The sequence below is a fragment of the Pomacea canaliculata genome, linkage group LG4 (assembly GCF_003073045.1).
Source record: "Pomacea canaliculata isolate SZHN2017 linkage group LG4, ASM307304v1, whole genome shotgun sequence".
Taxonomy (NCBI): domain Eukaryota; kingdom Metazoa; phylum Mollusca; class Gastropoda; order Architaenioglossa; family Ampullariidae; genus Pomacea; species Pomacea canaliculata.
In genome coordinates, this window is record NC_037593.1 from 26,020,806 (window position 1) to 26,039,694 (window position 18,889).

At 41.7% G+C, this 18,889-nt stretch overlaps 1 protein-coding gene across 1 annotated transcript in view; it reads left to right on the forward strand.

Annotated features, from left to right (window-relative positions):
• The window catches only part of LOC112562483 (calmodulin-regulated spectrin-associated protein 1-B-like), a 33,571-nt gene that overhangs the window by 3,487 nt on the left and 11,195 nt on the right, over positions 1–18,889 (forward strand). The window contains exons 2-12 of the mRNA XM_025235764.1: positions 5,960–6,055; positions 9,818–9,923; positions 10,487–10,596; positions 11,633–11,718; positions 12,190–12,328; positions 13,070–13,208; positions 13,322–13,552; positions 13,814–13,934; positions 14,438–14,623; positions 15,122–16,203; positions 16,695–18,415. Coding sequence (XP_025091549.1) covers positions 5,960–6,055; positions 9,818–9,923; positions 10,487–10,596; positions 11,633–11,718; positions 12,190–12,328; positions 13,070–13,208; positions 13,322–13,552; positions 13,814–13,934; positions 14,438–14,623; positions 15,122–16,203; positions 16,695–18,415 — 4,017 coding nt within the window. The remainder of the gene's footprint in view (positions 1–5,959; positions 6,056–9,817; positions 9,924–10,486; positions 10,597–11,632; positions 11,719–12,189; positions 12,329–13,069; positions 13,209–13,321; positions 13,553–13,813; positions 13,935–14,437; positions 14,624–15,121; positions 16,204–16,694; positions 18,416–18,889) is intronic.

Here is an 18,889-nt window from a genome sequence, read left to right on the forward strand (position 1 = left end):
GTTTTCAGTCTTTAGCAACCCTTACCACCTACCAAGGTCTTCAATCACACTGCTGCTGTCATCGACCTCATTCATGATCCTTCTGGCTGAACACTGTTAATCATACACAGACTGGCATAAAGTACATTCCCCATTGCCTTTTGTAACATTGATCCTTAGCCGTGGACCAATCAAACTGGTGCAGTTGCAGAGGTTTGCTGTCCTTTTTTCCCCAGCTGCTGAGGATTAGGCTTGGTAATACAGTCTAGCGAGTGTGACTCATTTCTGGTGTTTTAAATGAAGAGCTCTTGTTCTTTGGTTCCTCCTTGCGTTTTCTGTATTTGATTTTATTCTTCGCTCAGTACGGTTTTTATTCTTTTATAAGCTCATATGTTATGTGTTTGTTTTCCTGTCCCTCTTATGCTGTCCATGTTTCATTCATGTTCTTAAGCGCTAAGAGAATACTCAGGAGTGAGAGTATGAGCTTTACAAATTTTGTATTTATTACTAAGAAAAAAGATCAGGAAATGTTTTTAGGCTAGTTGAGCAGTGGGGGTTGTCAACACAAGACTGACCTTACTCTGTGACACTGCTGGTAGAACAATCTTGTCTATGTCACAGCATGGTACTGTTGTTTGTTGTTTCCTATGCCACAACAGAGGACTGACATTTGTCCATAACACAACATGGCACTGTCGTTTGTCTGTGCCACATGAGATTGTTCTTTGTCTGTGCCAAACCAGCCACAGCATGTAACTATGGCACATGAGACTGTCACTTGCCCATTCAACAGTCTCGGCAGGGGTGGTCTTAGGCATGTGCACACTGTGCACCTGCACAGGACCGCCAAATTCCAGGGGCCGCTAAGCCAACATATATTGAATATAAAACAGAAAAAGAAACTAATAACACAACTGACGGCAATGTGGCCAAAACCACATTGTTTCTTGTTAACTAGTCCGTTGAATTTAATAATAATACTAATATTGCTAGAGTCAGAACAGTAAGCTATATGTACTATTATAGCGTTCTGCCGTAATGAGAATATCATGTGCCGCCACTTGGTTTCATTGACATTGGTGGGTGAAGGGGCCACCAATTCTTTGCCATGTTGCCATGAACCTACAGCTGCCCCTAGTCTACTGCTTGATCCAGACCACAATATAGTGTTAACTTTTCCTACTACTTTATTAGATAGTCTGTGGTTCCACGATATGGGATTTTTATCATACTTGGGTGATGCAGACAACTTTGTCTTGATACAGTGTGGGATAGTCCTTTATTGGGTTATAAGGAACTGTCCTTTGTCATGTCTTAGCCTGGGAAAGTCTTCTGTATCCTTTGTCAGGTCTAAATGTGAGACAGTCCGCTGTACATCCCACATAGAGACTCCCAAGCTTTGTAGCTGGTCATAGGATGTGGATGTGTGTGTGTATCCTCTCTGTTTGCCCTCTGTTAGCCTACCCGCCACTCCTGCCTTGGGAAGGTTGACAGAGAGCCCTCTCACAGCAAAACACCATCCTTACTCAATCACACACTAAAGAAACAAAAGTGTTGGGGGTGCAAAGGGAGATCAAGTGCTGTGCACAGGTGTTTTGTCAGGTAGAAAATGCTCCAGTGCTAGAGGCAGGACATAAAGAGCAGGAGGCTTTATCGCTAGCTTTTAAGTGGTAATTTCTTGTTAGGATGTTGAGAAGGGTCAATTTATCACCTCCTGAAGTGAGCCTCAGGACTACCTGGGACTGACTTGGGCAGTGTGGCAGATGTATGGTCACTTAGATTGCCTGATAGTTAAACTGGCTTATCAGTTCTTCGTCATTCCTACTTTTATCACAACAGTGCTGTGGAAGCACAGGTTGAGCTGACAGTGCAGCACTATCACCCTTCTGCAAAAGGAGACAGACTATCGGTGCTGCCCTCAAAGACCTCTTTCAGTATTGTCATCGTCATGCTACAGTGACTTCTACCTGAGAATGCGTTCTTTATTGTTACATCCATTTGCCTTGGATTTCAGCTGGATAAAACTCCAAGAACAGAGAAGTAAACAGCTATGAAACCACTGGCTTCATCAATTATTTTTTATTAAATGTGCTTGTAGTTGCACAAACAGTAATACCTGCAAAGAAGGGAAAGTATTTTTCTTGTTATATTTTTTCCTTCTTAATTTAGTCTGGCCAACACATGTGTAGAAATGCACATATAAGTGTATCTAGGTGCTTTTGTGCTGTGACATTTTGAAGCATTTTAAGTCATGTATTCAAGGCTATTCAACCTATGGGAGTTCATCTTGAATAAATTAAGGATTGACAATGTGACACTGTACCTGTGTCTGTTGTTGGACACAGATTTTCTGAAACCCAACAACCATGGGTGAGTGACGGTGTGCATTGAAAGGGACACTTCATACTAGAATGCTTGATTGGTTTTGTCAATGCAAGTTGGTACACAGACCTACTAACAGGGTCTTCAGAAGTGCTAGAGTATTTTGAATTATGAACAGGCTTCATGAAGCAAATGCTCTCTAAAGGTCCATTAATGTACTACAAGTTTGTGATTTTATGTATCTTCACAGAGGATAAACAGAACCAGTGAATAAGAGATGGCAGCACTCAGTTTCAAATCTTGAGGTATTTTCAGAAGATTGTGGAAAATTTCCGAAATGTGACAAGGAAAACCTTTGTTCATGCAAAGGTTCATTATTATATTTCTCTCTTTTTTTTTCTTGTCCTCACCTCATGATATTAATATTTTAGAGAGTACAAGTAAAAGTAGATTTTTTCCCTGGGAAACCATTCTAGTTTTGTTTTTGATAGCATTGTCTTAAAAATTCAGAGAGAAATGTTTCTAAAACAGGGAAGACAGACAAGTAGACTGAGATGCTGATGCATAACCTTGAAGCAGCAAAACGTATTTTACAGTCTTTGGAGAAAATTATGCGAGCTGCTTTATGATTGTGATTTTAATGGTATTTTTGTTGTGAGTCATCATTAGAGAAAATCAGGGGAATGTGGCAGAAGGATAGAATAAACAGTTCTTCAAGTGACAGTCTGTCAGATGACTCCTTGGAAACCATGCATCTTCTCAGCAGCTCACTTCTAGATCAGACACTCTCAGATTCTGTCTTTGTCAGGAGTGACACCAGTGAAGCTGATAGCCTTGATTTTAGTGATGACCTGGAACCTGTCATGTTAAGTTTGAGTTGCAACAATGACAAGCTCTTTGGTAACAGTCTTCATGAAATGAGAACACAATTGAAAGAACACAAAAATGAGGACAGCAAAGGAGACAAGCAGTTTTCCAGTAAAAGGTCTTCAGTACTATCCAGATACCCCAGAAACTTTTGCTGGGGTGAATATCGTGCTTCGGATGCTGGAATTCATTCGGCACTGTTTGTGTCACGAAATATATGGACAGTTGGATCGATAACATCAGACAGTTCTGCAGCATCCCCACCTCATAGCGAGCAAGAGGAGGCACACCATCTCCCCAACAATGAGAATAGCGTGGATTTACTTGGAGGTGATGCTAGTTTTCTTGATGTTCACCAACATGTAGATGATAGCCAGGGAGAACTCGGAGCATTTAAGAAGTTTTTATCTGCACCCCAGAGGGTAACTGATACTGTAAAGAATTTCACTTTACCAAAATTACACCAACTGGAAAACCAGGAAATGCTGCATGGCAGAAAAGTGACTCAACACATGCATTACAAATCTAAACAGCTGTTGGACCCAGACTGGGTTGAAGGTTCTCACCTTGACCTGCATGAGACAGAGGAAAGAGTATGGTGGGTGCCTAGTCTGGCTTTTAGCACCAGGCAGCTGATTCCAAACTTTGGATCAGTCTCCTCAGAAAATAGTGCACAAGACCCTGTTGCCTTCAAGAAAGGGCCTGCAGAGATGAAGGTCACTAGTGAAGGATTGCTGACATCAAAATTTCTCTCACTCAGTGTTTGTTATGTGAGTTCAGTAAATTTGTTTGCTTTAGCATTGAAGAAGGCTTTCTGCTTGGAGCCGTATCAGGTTACTCTAGCCAGTAGAATCAAAACATTTTTTTTTCAAGTAGGCCTTAGGTGGAAGTTAAAAGGTTATTAAAGAGGCAAGCAGATTTTTTTTTAATGTTAATTTATCACAGCAATATACAAAAATCCATGCAAATTCACTTGAAGACTTTTTATGTGTTTGTTTCTAGAGTTTTTTAACTTTATCTTTACCCCTCCCTCCTCCACTTTTTATCAACTCATCTAAATGTTAGTTCATTATCCGGATATCTAGTCAAGATATGTCACTTCTAGTATGGGGACCCTGTATTCACAATTAAGATTCAATAGTTGGTGATGGTAGTTTAACAGTTTACCAGAATTCCAAAAAGGGCTGTAGAGTTACACAGGTGTGTTGAAAATGTCAAGCAAAGGTCACAGCAACTATGCATCCAGGACAGTTTTATAGCCTGCTACAGTCCAATATCTCTGTCAGTAAGGTGACTGTCAGTAAGATGAAATTCTCACCTTCCACCTTTGCGCATGTGTGTTGTGTCCAAGAGAATAAAAAAATTGATTCTCACTTCTTGTATTACCTGTTTAGCTCATATCCAGCTTTCATGGAAATTGCCTTAAGCCACTGTTCTCACTACTTTAATCACAGGACACGAGAATCATAAATGTAAAGACTGCTGGGCAACATGGGGAAATCAAAGGCAAGCATCTTGTCTTCATAGCTTAATATCACATGCATTGCTTCATCCCTGGGGGCTACAGTGATAAAGATGCCTTTTGTTAAAGTAACAAAAAGCAATATCAGCAGGGTCTAGACAGTTCATCATAACTATAGAAAAAAGAGCTTGCCCTTAATTTTCCCATTTGCTGTTATCTGTTGTATTGTTGTATTATCTTAGCATGAGATTGTCTTATTCTCAGACACATATGTGTTTAGCTATAGTCTACATGGAAAGGTGGGTAGGTCAGCCATATATCACAATGTTAGATGCAAGCAGACTAAGGATCTAAGGAAGGATTAACAAATGGACAAATAACTGCTGGCTCTTGTTGGATTTCCATGTTGCTTTTAATCTGAACATGTATGCCTTGGCATCATCTCTGTTTGGCAGAGATGTTTAACTGCTTGTACAAATTGAAGCATAAAAAGGGGTTAATGGGACAGTTGGCAGAAGGTGGAGGTAACACACTAGCTATGGAAAGGTTGAAAATGTTATTGGAGGCACTGTTGACTCATCAGTTTCTAACAAGCATCTGTTTGAGTGAGGAAAGATTATAATTCACAAGGTGGCACTTAAGATAAGCATTCTTTAGAAGGAAATGGAGGTAATCTTACATTGGTGGTGTAAACCTTGGACTGCTGCCAATGCTCATTATACCATATATCTTTACCAAGACTAAACTGCATCCAACAGACGCACAGGTTATCATAAGAAACAAGTATATCACACCATGTGTGATCAGGGAGTACATTACTTTGTCATATCAAAGCCCAGTAAGACTAAACCACCACCCTATAATCTTTAGGAATGCCATTTCGCACAGAGACTAGTACAATGTGCGACACAACAGGTATACCTTAAAGTAATGGAAGATGGTATCAACAAGCCATGTGGCAAAGAATGTCTTTGAAGTAACTCAAGATCATTACCAGACAGCTTTGTATACACTTCGTTAACATCTCACCTTCTCACATACTTTCTTCTTTCTTATGTTTTTACACAGACTTTTGCTGTCTCACACATTTTCTCTCTCTCATGCACATTCTGAATCAAGTGCCATGCTCCGACATTTTAAATAAACAGGTGTGAGAAATCTATATGCATATAGGTATTGTAGATATTATCTCATGCAGTTTGTAGTATACTTTTCACAATCTGTTAAACTGATTAAAGCATTTAGAAATGCAGATTTTTTTAGATAATTTTTTTGTAAACCTGTAGCTTATGGGTAAACATATAATTAGGGGAACATTTTTTGTTGCAGGCCAAACTGCGAGCATCAATTTCATGGATTTTGACCAAGGCTTATGGAAGCAACATACCAGAAAATATCAAAGATCCCTTCTATGAAAATGCAATGGTATGTCTTTAAACAAAAATATATAAATAAAGAAAAAAAATCTAAACTATTTTTTTTAAAGTACATGGTGATGTGAATGTAAAAGTGAAAGAAAAGGAGAAGGAGTTCAGGGCAAAGGCAAGAACGGCTAGGGTGGAATACAGAAAGAAGGTAGAAAAGCAATTAATTGAGGGCAACGCAAGAGATGCTTGGAAGGGCCTGGACACCATGATGGGTAGAGAACGCAAGACACAAAGAGTAAAGTGTGATGACCCAGTGTCATTTATTAATGAGCTCAACACTTTCTACGCGCGGTTTGATGTGAGAGACTTCAGCAATGAAGCAGAAAATATCTGTTCTTCACTGTCGGCAGCCACTGTCACCATCTGTGAGGGAGATGTTGTCAGAATTCTCTCTCATGTGAACCCACGTAAAGCCCCTGGACCTGACCACGTGAGAGGCAAAATACTCAAAGAGTGTGCTAGTCAGCTGAGTGGTGTTTTTACCAGACTTTTTCAGCTCTCCCTGGACTCTCATAGTGTCCCCCGTGTGTGGAGAACATCCACAATAATACCAGTGCCAAAAAAGCCTCATGCTACCAACTTGAAAGACTTTCGACCTGTGGCTCTCACGTCTGTTGTGGCCAAATGTTTGGAGAGAGTTGTGGGAAGATTGTTAATCCCCACCATGGCTGATCGCCTGGATCCTTTGCAGTTTGCCTACAAGCCACGCAGGGGGGTGTCTGATGCAACTCTCACGCTTTTAAATACTATCCTACAACACTTGGACACTTCTGGCACCTATGTTCGGGTCCTGTTCATGGACTTTTCCAGCGCCTTCAACACGGTCCAGCCACACCTTCTTGTACAGCGCCTACTAGACCTGGATGTCAACACTGGCCTAGTTCTATGGATCAGATCATTCCTGAAGGACCGACCACAGAGGGTGGGTTTCAGAGTTCCACCGACAGGTACTATAGGGTCCAGCAGCTCGTCTGACGGAGTTTATTTGTCAGTGGATGGAATGATTCTGTCAGATGAGCAGATCCTCAACACGGGTACCCCTCAGGGATGTGTGCTTTCCCCCATCCTGTTCTCTGTATATACAAATGGGATTAGTATTAACAGTGCTATTCTCAAACTTGTTAAATATGCAGATGACATGGCCCTTGTGGCTGCCTGAAAGACGAGCAGTCCCTGTCACAGTACCTGGCCTGTGTGGGGGAGCTGGAGGAGTGGTTTGACCGCAGCTTTCTGGATCTGAACGTTGACAAAACGGAGGAGATGGCCTTTGGAAGAGCCTACGAAGGAAGAGATGGCACAACCCTCTCTCCCCACCACTCCAAATCAAGGGACAGCAGGTGCAGAGGGCTGCTGTGTTTAGGTACCTTGGTACAGTGATCGACGGAAAGCTCTCATTTAGTGATCACGTGAACCAAGTGTACAAAAAGGCCCAGCAACGGCTGTACCTTCTGAGGAGACTTCGCAGCTTCAACGTCAGCTCTGGGGTGCTGGAGACTGTGTACAGGTCTCTTGTTGAGAGCATCCTCTCATTCAACATCGCTGCCTGGTATGGTCATCTACTAGTCAAAGACAAGGCAAGGCTGACCAGAATCATCCACCAGGCAAATAAAATTATTGGTCAAGCACAGCTGCCACTTTCTGACTTGTACCTTCATGCAGTCAGAAGGATGGCACATAACATCATTTCGGACCTGAAACACCCTCTCCACACTAGCTTCCAGCTGTTGCCCTCAGCAGGCGCTATAAGGTACCACGCATAAGGAAAGCTGCCTACCAGAGGTCCTTCGTGCCAGCAGCCATCACCATCCTAAATAAAGGCACAAGGACTCAGGAGGAATCAAACAGAGACTGAAGAAGAGTGAGTGCTGACATCTATTGTCAGCCATCACCTCGTGTGTCATTCTTGTCAATGACATTTTCTGGACGCAGCCGCGGTAAAGTTGAAGAAAAATGAACAATTAGCAAAATAAACAACTGATCAATGCGTACGTGTCATCTACGGTGTCACCGATCACCGCAACTAAAAAATATATCCATGGTATTCATATTGCCATGGCATAGCGTCGCACGAACTGTTTCATCCTACACTTTGTGCGAGTTTGTTGCCTGTCTCGCGGTAAGTCGCTGCGATCTGCGCGTTCGGACACGATAGGGACTGTCATTTCTGGTACTGTCATCTGACACCACAGACACTGTTACTTCTGGCACCACAGGCATTGTCACAAGAGTTCTGTGGTGATGGTTTGGAAGAGTAGCATACCAACCTGGCGTTTCCTCTTCACTGTCGTCATCCTGAAGGTATGGCGCCTCCCGCAGTTGAATGTCCTTTATCTTGGAGTATACCAAATGATCGTCTAGGTACACAAGAAGGACTGAAATTAAACAGTTCGGCATGGTGGTCTGCATTAACCTCTGGAAAGTGGCTGGTGTGGACGTCAGACCCATTGGCATCCTGGAACGGGCGTGTTGCCAGCGGCCCTAGCCAGTCCTTTTGTTGACAATGTCTTCTCAAGATGAGCTTCATGCACGGCTGCCTGTACTGCCTGCGCCACATCTGCGGTAGAGTCCATTATCCGATCAAGGACGTTCTTCCCTAGTAGAAGCGACACGCGCCTCCTGCGCTCACTTGTGACCACATCGACCAGGTCCTTGACCACCAGGATAGGAACGTCCTCAGACGCTGGCCGTAAACATGTCCACCACCGCCACTCCTGAGTTTGTTTTAGCTGTAAGTCCTGTATGTGCCCTCGTGCCCACTCGTCAGTGACCGTCGTTACCTCACTGCCGGTGTCGAGCAACGCCATCACTCAACTGCCATAAATGACAACCTCCGCCGTCGGACACTTTCCAGTCAGGCCAGCTACACTTTATTTCCCTGTCATCCTGTTACGGACGACGGGGGCAGTCACTTTCCCTGACCGGTCGGGCTGCAGTCCTCCGAGATGGTGTCAATCGCCGCCACTTCGACGCTCTGCGCCGCCTTCTACCTCGCCTGCTTAAATTCTGGAGCTTCGCGGCGTATTCGTCGACCACCTCATCACGTTGCTGTGGCACTGATGTCGACATCTTTCCGTTCGCCGTACGCCTCCACTAGGACACCCAAGATCTTTCTCGGCGTATCTCTTGCGTCATGCGGAAGCATCAACACTCGACGTCTGGCAGGTCCCTCCAGCGAGCTCAAGATGTAACCACGAGCCGCATTCTGACACATCGGTTTATGGCGAGAGCTAACTCGACCTCTGTTTCAATTCGTCGACACTCGTTGGTCCACCGGCAAACTACTGAAAGCGGACTAACTAGTATGCTCGTAGAGCCTCTGCCCACCCAACGGATAGCATCATGGTCCTCTCTATGTACTAATCTTCTGTCGTGGGCTTCTGCCCGTGATGAACAAATGTTTCTTTTTGTTCAGCAGTGCTTTTAGGCCCTTGGTCACCCAAGGTTTGTTGTTAGGATAAACTTACACTGCCTTGATGGACTGGTGCAATCAACACTATTTTACTCCTCACTTTTACTCCTAACTGTTTGTTAAATGTCTGTATGAGTATGTGAGCAAAGACAAATTTCTGTCCTCCTGGGCAGACAATAAAGTCTGTTTTGATTTTGATTTGATTTGATTTGAAAATATTGACAAAAAAGTCTACAGTTTTCTGTGGGTTTCAGTCTACAGGGTTTTTTGTATCAGTTAACATCTGAAATATTTAAGGGTGTCTTACATGGAAATGGTAGTTGATTTTGAATACAAGTGTGTGGGTTATAGGGTCACTTGCAAGTCAAACCACAGCTAATCAACCTGATGATCTCAAGTGAGCTGTATTGCCAAGCCTGTTCAAATATGTTTTCAGACACTTCTTCACAATGGCAAGGTAAGTCTATGTCTTGGCTAGAGGCAACGTGATGGGGATTTAAGTTTTGTCATTGTAGGGTGTTTATTCTATTTTTTATTATTTTAGCAAAGGTATGAGATGTTTTTGTTTCAAACTTAGGGTGGGAGAAATTCTTACAAGGTAGGCAGTAGAATTTTTTTAAAACTTTGAAACCCCTTTTTCAGTCTCCTTTAGGATCAATTGCTAAGTTGCTGTTGATAAGCAAAAAGGTTTTGATTAACTAAAATTCTTGATCACAAAAACTATACAACGATCCTCATATATTTTTGGAATTTATTAAATAAATCAAATATTTGTAAATGGACACATACCAGTAACATTTTTGAGGGGATTAATTCTTGCTAATTTTCTTTCAACTCATAAAAATAGCTTTACTAATATCTTTGATGTTTGCCAAAACCTATTTGGCTAAAGGCTACAAACCATACTTTTCTGAAACTATTTTCTGTGGACATTCCAAGAAATGCATCTTGGAATAGAAATTATTTTCTTATTATTGATTGACAAGAATATGATGAAACAGTAAGACTTCTTATTTTCAGGTCACTGGAGTATCATACAGGTGCTGTCTAGAAAGGGAATCTATGTTGCACAAGCAGGTGATGCCATTGTCACAGAGACAATGCTCATGCAAAATGCACCCTTCAGAGTGGTAAGTTTGCATCCTTTTCTGATTGTGGTCATGAAAGGTCAAAGGCTATTTTAGCTTTCTCCTACATCTACATCAGTTGAGAAGAGCCATGTCACCCCACTTACTCCATTTCGCAGACAGGACACAGGACTAAACTAGCATGTACAAGCTTAAGTAAAATAATAATAATGTAAATTTATATAGTGAATTTAGAGAACAAGGAGTGCCCGGATAAGCTGAATACTTTCTTTTATCACTTTGACTGCCATGATTTTACAGAGGATAGAAATAAGCTGAGATAGGCTAATAATAATGTTCTAAAAGAGGAAAGTGGAGAGGAGGATGCTAAAGTCTTTACGAAAGAGGAGATGTGCCAACAAGTTCTTAAAGTGCACACTCAAATGGCAACCAGTCCAGACAAGGTAAAGCCTGCTATCCTAAGGAGCTGTGCTGACCAACTTGCCAAAATTCTATGTATTATTTTAGTCTCTTTCAAACAGTTGTGTCCTCTTATGCTGAAAAACTTTCTGCATTGTGCCAGCGCTGAAGAAAAACCCTGCATTATAATTAAGTGATTTATGCCCTGTTGCATAAACCTCTGTTGTGATGAAAGTTTTTGAAAAGCTTGAACTCAAATGCTTAATAGTCCTGGTTCAGGACTCATTAGATCCTCTACAGTTTCCCTGTAGATGTAAGCATAGTGAAAAAAATGCTGTTTTAAAGGTCTTTACTAGAATTTACACGCATCTGGAGAACTCCAACACTTGTTTTAATCTCATGTTTTTTTACTTCTCCAGTGCTTTCAATACAGTACACTGTCATGTTCTTGTTCAAATGCACAACCAAATCATGGCTAGGACACATCTTTGAGTGAAGGTTCTCACACTGCTGGTTGCTGTCTTTCTGGTTTTTTTGTTTTGATGTATGCTTATATTTAATGCCATACTTCAGGTATCATGCAATGTTTAATTTATTATGCAATAGTAACATTGGCAGTTTTCTAAAAAGGATTAATAAAGATGTATTTGGAAGTCACATCTGTATTTTTCATCTACAGTCAGCCCACCTTGCATTGATTGATGCTTTAATGAAAGCCTATGCCAGTGAGATAGCCAGTGTAGAGAGGGTTGTACAAGCAGTCAGGTAAGCATGGAATGAATTATTTTTTTGTTGGTAACATATTATTCTGCACAGATCTTCCACAAACACTACACTAGATACATTTTGCCATGGTTGACCCATTATGCAACAAAAAGACATTGTTTCAGTTTTTTGAGAACATATCAGAAGACAGCTGCTTTATGTTTTAGGGTTTGGAGAGTGTTCTTTGATGGTGTACTTCTGCCCTACTGACAAAGGTGTATGATCAAAAAAAAGGGCTTAGCATCGTGTTTTCATCTTGCCTGCTGAGGCTTACTTACTTATTTTATCTTGATGTAATCTGGTAGCCTTTATCAAACTATACTGTTTCTAGCTTCGTGGTTATTTTAATGTGATATAATCAACTTTTTTCCATTTTGCCCTTGATTGCTCAAATTTTTGTGCCGTACTTTTCACAGTTCTTTCCTTTCAAGGTTACTGATGACCAAACATTTCATGGACATTTTTTTTTAGGAGGTTCACTAGCTTCAATGCTTCAAGTGAACTCCCCACAGGCTTAGAGGAGACAGTCCTTTTCTGGATCAACAAGGTATGCACAGCTCTCTCTGAGCATGTTGAGACGGACATCATACAAGGGGAGACTAGTCAGAAGGTAATTTCAGTTACTACTGTCCTTTGAATTCACTTTTAAAGAATTCCTGTAGATTTGATATAAAAGTGTCATGAAAAATGCAACACAATGTGCAAGAATAAAATAAGGGTAGAATCTCTTGGTCCCTTCAGGGATTATTTTGTCATGAATTCATCACTTTTAATTTGTGAACTAAGCATCCAATCTGGTATTGTGTTGCATTTGAAAGTATTTATAAATTAATCTAATGTCCAAACATGGATAACTGTTGGTTTCAACATATGCTTACACTACAAAGTGCGAAGATAAAAATATATTTCTTATAAAATATTGAATCATTTGACATATTTAGTGTGTAACCATGTGTAAAAGTACCTTTTTTAAAGGTTAAGCCTTCATAACTAAACTTCAAGACTGTACCTCTCTATTCCAATGGCTTGCCTTTTCATTCAAAGAGCAGAGAAGATATTTGTTGCATTGTACAATATTTGATAGCTTAAGAAAACTATAAAAATATACAATGCTGTGTGAATTATGGTTGTTTTTATTGGAGGTCTGTAGGTATATATGTTTTCAGTACACATTTTGCTAACCATGGGGACTGAATACAACTTAGCCAATTATTATCTCCTGTAATCACTTCAGGAAATAAATGTCAAAACATCTGATCAAAAAAGTAACTGTTCTGTAACTGTTCTGTATTTCATTCATACCTTATCTATTTATATCTTAGAAATAGAGAGCTGATTATTTTTTCTACAGGTGCGAATAGTGAGCAAAACAACCCCACGTGAGCCACGATGCATTCCCAAAATGGAAGATCTGATCAAAGACATAAGTGATGGATGCAGTGTTGCAGCAGTGATTGCTTTTTACCAGCCAGATGCTCTCAGCATTGCAGGTGACATAGCTTTGCCACATTGGTCATAATCTTTTAAAAAGGAAAATAGTAGCCTCTAGTTCATCTTGAGACACACAACAATGATGTAAAGATTTTTTTTTACCCTTTTGCAGATGTTTGCCTGAAGGAGAATGTAGGTATTGCAGACTCCCTGTACAACCTGAGACTTATTCGAGCTTTCTGCGAACGCTACCTGGTGTTGAAATGTTTTCATTTTACATATGAAGATCTACTGTACAGCCATGAAAACATGCATGACAACATCCTGGTCTTTCTGGCAGAATTGTTCTTCTTATTAGAAGCTGCCGAGCAGGGAGAGGGACGAAGGGAGATTCCCTCAGAAGGTGGGCAGCAAGTTTGAAGTACAATTGCTTCTGTCAGAACATTATACAACATTTCCCCTTTTAGAATTGCACATCTTTGTTCCTTTTAAAACATTACTCAGCATTGCTTGAAATGCGCTTTTGACTCATGCAAGAGAATTTTCACATAACTGTTGATAATGGAAATGTCCACTGTGCCAAAGTCTCTCTTTGCTTACTACCATTTGTTCGCCAGCTACACGATAGAATTCCAGCACACTGTATCTGTTTCAAATCTGTAAGCAGGTCACATGTCAGGGCGGCGACTACCCAGTCCCAGTATCCCACAGGTTAGCACAGTTACGAAGCGCAGTTTCCAGAAAACAGAGGATGGGCGACACCATTTGGAAAAAAATGCCTCTGTGTTAGTATTGACTTTATTTGCACTCAGCCAGTCACGGCATGCTCTGTGATTTGTGCAAAATTATGTGAAGTACATTGCATTGCTGATGAGGTCGGCATATTCCTTAACGATGGTTTTTCTTTTCAAAAGCCCGCTATTTTCATTTTCCTTTTAAATGTGTTTCTCCATAGTTGTTGGAATTAAGCATTGGAGAAAAGTAGTGGTGTGATATGGGAAGGTACTAGCCTAGCAAGAATTCCAGGAGTTGGCTTAGTGAGTGAGTGCTAACAACAACATTGTGCCTAGAATGTCTTAAGTAGCTTAAAAAAATTGACTGCCTCAGAGCAAAATTTGCTTTGAAGCTCTATGTATCTGCCAGAATTATACTTCTTTGAATATTCTTCTTGTGGCTTTTAGGAAGAGATTGCTAGGTACATGGACTAACTGTGAAGATAGTGAGGTCACTGATGAAGATCCTCCAGTAGCTCAAGCGTAGCTTGACTTTTTCCCAAAAAAAATTTCAGAATTCCACCTGCAAGACAGCCATTGCTTCAAAAGCGTGTCACTGGTCGAAGTGGAATTGCAGACACCAGCTTGGATTTCAGCCAGCGACAGTCCAAACGTTCCAATTCTCTAAGCTCACCTCAAGAAAGAGATGTCATTAAACGATCCTTGATTGCTTGGCAAGATGATCAAGACCTAAAACAAAGGTATTTTGAATTCTTCTCTCCTTTTCTTATATACCAGTCACTTTGTGCAGATTTAGATTTATATCTTAATTTTATCCCAAACATCAGAACCTTATTCCTGTAGTCAGAAAGCCAGATTTGGGTTTTTATGGGAGCAAAGGGGATTATATTGGAGATGCTGGTTTTGTTGGTGGTTTCTTTTTGTTTTGTTTTTTTTTTTTTTTACTTTTCCTTTCATCTAGGTCATACATTTCTGGAGTTTGTTAACGGTTGATGTAGACATTGTGTAGTGTTTGATTAATAGCAATGGTAATGAAAGAAATTTAATGTGACTGCCATGGTGTCTGTGGATGTTGCATCATTTATTCATTCTCAGGTTGAGTCTTTTTCCTTTTTATCATCTATACTATCATACTATCCTCCCCATTTGTTGATTTTTTTCCCCCTTTCTTGTGTTTGTCATGAGTAATTTTCTTATGATTTTGGGTGACTGAGAATGCCTGACTGTATTTGGCACAGGTCAAGTCAAGGTAGCAATCTATTAGGAAATGTCTCCATGGATTGGGAAGATACAGCTGTAGAGACTGATGTTGACCCTGTTTCCAGCGTAGAGTTGGCACAGTTTGAAACCACAGGTAGGCGCCAGGTGTCCAGGCCCAACCTTATGGACCCCAGCCATCCTGAGTTCATGGAGCTCACCAGTGTTGCTTCCTGTTACAGTACCAGTCCTTCTGCTCGTTCTGCGGATAAGCATGAACCTCTAATGCCAGCCAAGCTTCGGCCTGCAAAAGAAAAAATTTCAAACCACACTAAAGCCGAGGAGAGAGGAGACCACACACCTAGAAAAAAGATGGTGTCACCAACAAAGATCATGAAAGGCAAAACTTCACCAACTGGAAGCTTGCCTCAGGTGACAACTCCTCCATCATGCACAGATACTGTTTCTCAGCATTCCAGTGGATCATCGATGGATGAAACAGTAGTTACTCCTCTTGCATCAGCAGACCTGTTAACACCTCGCAGCTCAGACGGTGTAACTACTGACTCTGATTCCTCAGCACAACAGCTTCAGTCCAAAACACCTACAAGAACAGGGTACGAAGCATTCACCATCCCACCTGCCCCCTCCACAGAAATTCCTTCTTATGCTCACCAGCGTCCAGTTTTTACCAAAGTGGTCGAGCCCACTGCCACCAGTTACACTTTAGAGAGCACCGTGTATGACTCTCAGAGTGCTAGAGAGGCTGGTCTTCCTGTCATTGGGCACAGTCTGTCAGAAATGGCTCCAGACAGCGATGTTGTGCTGCAGCGCTACAGGACCTCGCGAGAAGGAAGCGTGACTAGCAGCCGGAGCTCTGGTGATTTCTCAGACCATGAGTCGCACAAGATACATCAAGACCACAAGGCCAGAGAGTCCCTCAAGCACTCTTCTTGTGATCCCCATAGGCTACAACAACAGGTGCCACAGACTTCCTCACATTCCTCTAGCCCTCTTCCATCTTCCCTTGTTGAACTGGCATCATCACCTCTCAAACAGAGCCAAATAATCACAGATCACTTGCCAAAGCCAGGGGAAACACCAGAGATGCAGAAAAAGCCAGGTATGCAATGAGGAGTGATCAAATCTCTCATGGGGAGAAAATGTGTAGAAATGCGGAGAAAGAGATGGGTTTTTACCTAAAAGCCACACACAGACACACACATTCTTTCTCACTCTCTCTCTCTGTGCATTGTTACAAATGCACACAAGAGGAGTATCAACATAAAGCACAAAAACAGACAATGCACAAGCTTTCATATTGATGGAGGTTAAAAAAAATCAATATTTACAGTCTGTTTTTAACTGCATGTTGTGGAATTTTTTGCTTCTTAGAGAAGGGTCAGCATAAAAGCATTTTCTGCTAAATTGTTTTCACCAAGATTATCTGAAACATTACTTGCATATTTACATGTGACATGTGTTTTCTCCATCCCCTTAATTTTCAGTTCATTGTGAATTCCAATGAAATATTTTAAGTTAATTTATTTCAATTCTGTAGCAAAATAAGTAGATTGTTTTGTTTTGTTTGTTTTTTTTTTTTTAATTTTCCAGGCACGACCAGCTTTGCTGAGATTCGACGCTTGAAAGCTCTTGGGAGTGTGGACAATTCTGGTGTAGTATACATGCAACATGGACAAGAAGCTTCTGGTGCAGGCAGTGAGCCTCATCCTTCAACACCGAAGACAGGGTCTGGCCAGAAATCTGAGGGTGTCAAAAAAGCTACTTTTGCCCGACTGCCCAATGAGACAACATGGCAGCAGAGTGCTCTCAGAAGTATGGCTCAGGCTTCAGCATCTTCAGGCATATCTGATGCATCAGCCAATGGAGGAGAAATTGAGCGACCACCCATTTCAGAACTTTCTCAGCTTCGGATGAAGCTGGAAGAGAAGAGGCGAGAGATTGAGCGAAAAAAGCAGAGACAGGAAGTGCAGACTGCAAAAATAAGGCAAAGGCTGGGAAAGGCAGCATTTATGCGGGTCATATCCAAGCACGATGAGCCAGGCAGTGACTCTGTAGGCCTGGAGCAGACAACCATAGGACAGCTAGCTACAGGACGTCCAAGTGTACGCCAGCCAACCATATCGCCGTTAGCAACTACAGACACCACTGATGGCATACCTGCTTCCACACCCAGGCTTACTCAGGCTCTGCTTCAGGAGCGTTTAGGACAAGTAGTTGATTCTCAAGGTGATGCACCACGTCCTACCTCCCTAACAACAGTCATGTCTGGGTCTGCTTCATCTTCAGCATCAACCTCTGCCACTGAATCACCCTCTGACAGACCAGGTCGTCAGTTTTCAAGAGAAGGGATCCAGCAGACCATCGACGGGGTGCGAAGGCGCTGGTTTCATGGGAGTGACCCTGAAGGAGAGTTGATACATTCTCGGACTCTTTCCGATGAGGAGATTTCTACTCCGTTGAATGATATTTTCCAGGGAGATATGGTTCGTAGCTCTCCCCCTTCCATCGCAGCTGTCATGTTTGGAACAACAAATAAGGGACCATCAGGCTTGCTGCAGGATGCAGGACAATCTACCATAGATGCTTATCAGCATTCAAGAGAGTCGAGTCAATCACCAAAGCAGACACCCGAACGTCGAGACTCTGCTGCCAGAACAGAACAGGAGCCATATGACGAGTCCTTGAATCGATTGAACCGAAGCTTAACAGAGCTGCAAGGGGAGATCAAGCGGCTCACACTGCAACAAGCACAGTTCCAGTCCACGCAATCCCCTCAAGAGTCTGGGCTAAATGATCTGAATTTCTCCTTGCCTCAGCAGCAGCACCTGCAGCAGGAGAAAACAGTTCGTGTTCATCCCACCAGACAGTTGTCTCAACCCACCGACTCATCTCTAAATCATTCTGCTTCTCCTGCCTTCATGCCAGCCTATGAACCATCTCCAGGTCTGCCTCCTTTTTCTTCTGCAGTCACGAGTGGCCAACCACAAGATTCTCAAACAGCTTCCTTCACTGAGGAGGACTCAGCAGGAAATGGGTTTTTTGTGTCATTCTCAGAAGACTCCACTCCAAGGCGACCGAAGCCAAAGTTAGGAAAAGACAAAGACAGTGCAAAAAGAGACCAGAGTGACCTCCCTTTGTTGGCAGTGGATGGTGGCAGGAGCATGACTCCTATTGCCATCACTCGCATGGCATCAGATGGAGACATGGGAAGCAGCCTCTCTGGATCCCACCATTCCTTGCAGTCAGGCTCGGACGAGAGCTCTAATGGTGTGGGCTTCATTATCAGCCAGGATCCACCACAGGCAGACCTGGTAATACTGTTAAATGTTTTGCAACATGGGTGCATCATAAACCTTTCTTCCCACTTTAAAGAAATATTTAGCAGAGTTCAAAAGTTTAGGTTTTTTTTAAGACAGAAACAGCTGTAATCCAGTAACAAATACAATAAAAATTCACTTTAAAGAACATCTTAAATATTAAAAGAGAAATAAATTGGTTCAAAATCAGAGTTTAAAACAAAAATGGCTCATGAAGCATGAAATTTAAAAAAAAACTTTTTTCACACTATTAACAAATTGAACATTTAAAATATTTTATTAGAAACGGGTGTACAACTAAAATTCCAAAATTGCTTACCTTCATGATATTTTACTATGTGTGAGGCTCTAGCATTAAACATCATGTCCGAACGGAGTAAATTGCTTACAACATTTAAATAAAAGAAAACATGGAATGAATAAGATGCTTTAAATAACAGTTATTAGGCACAGTCATGCAAAAATAAT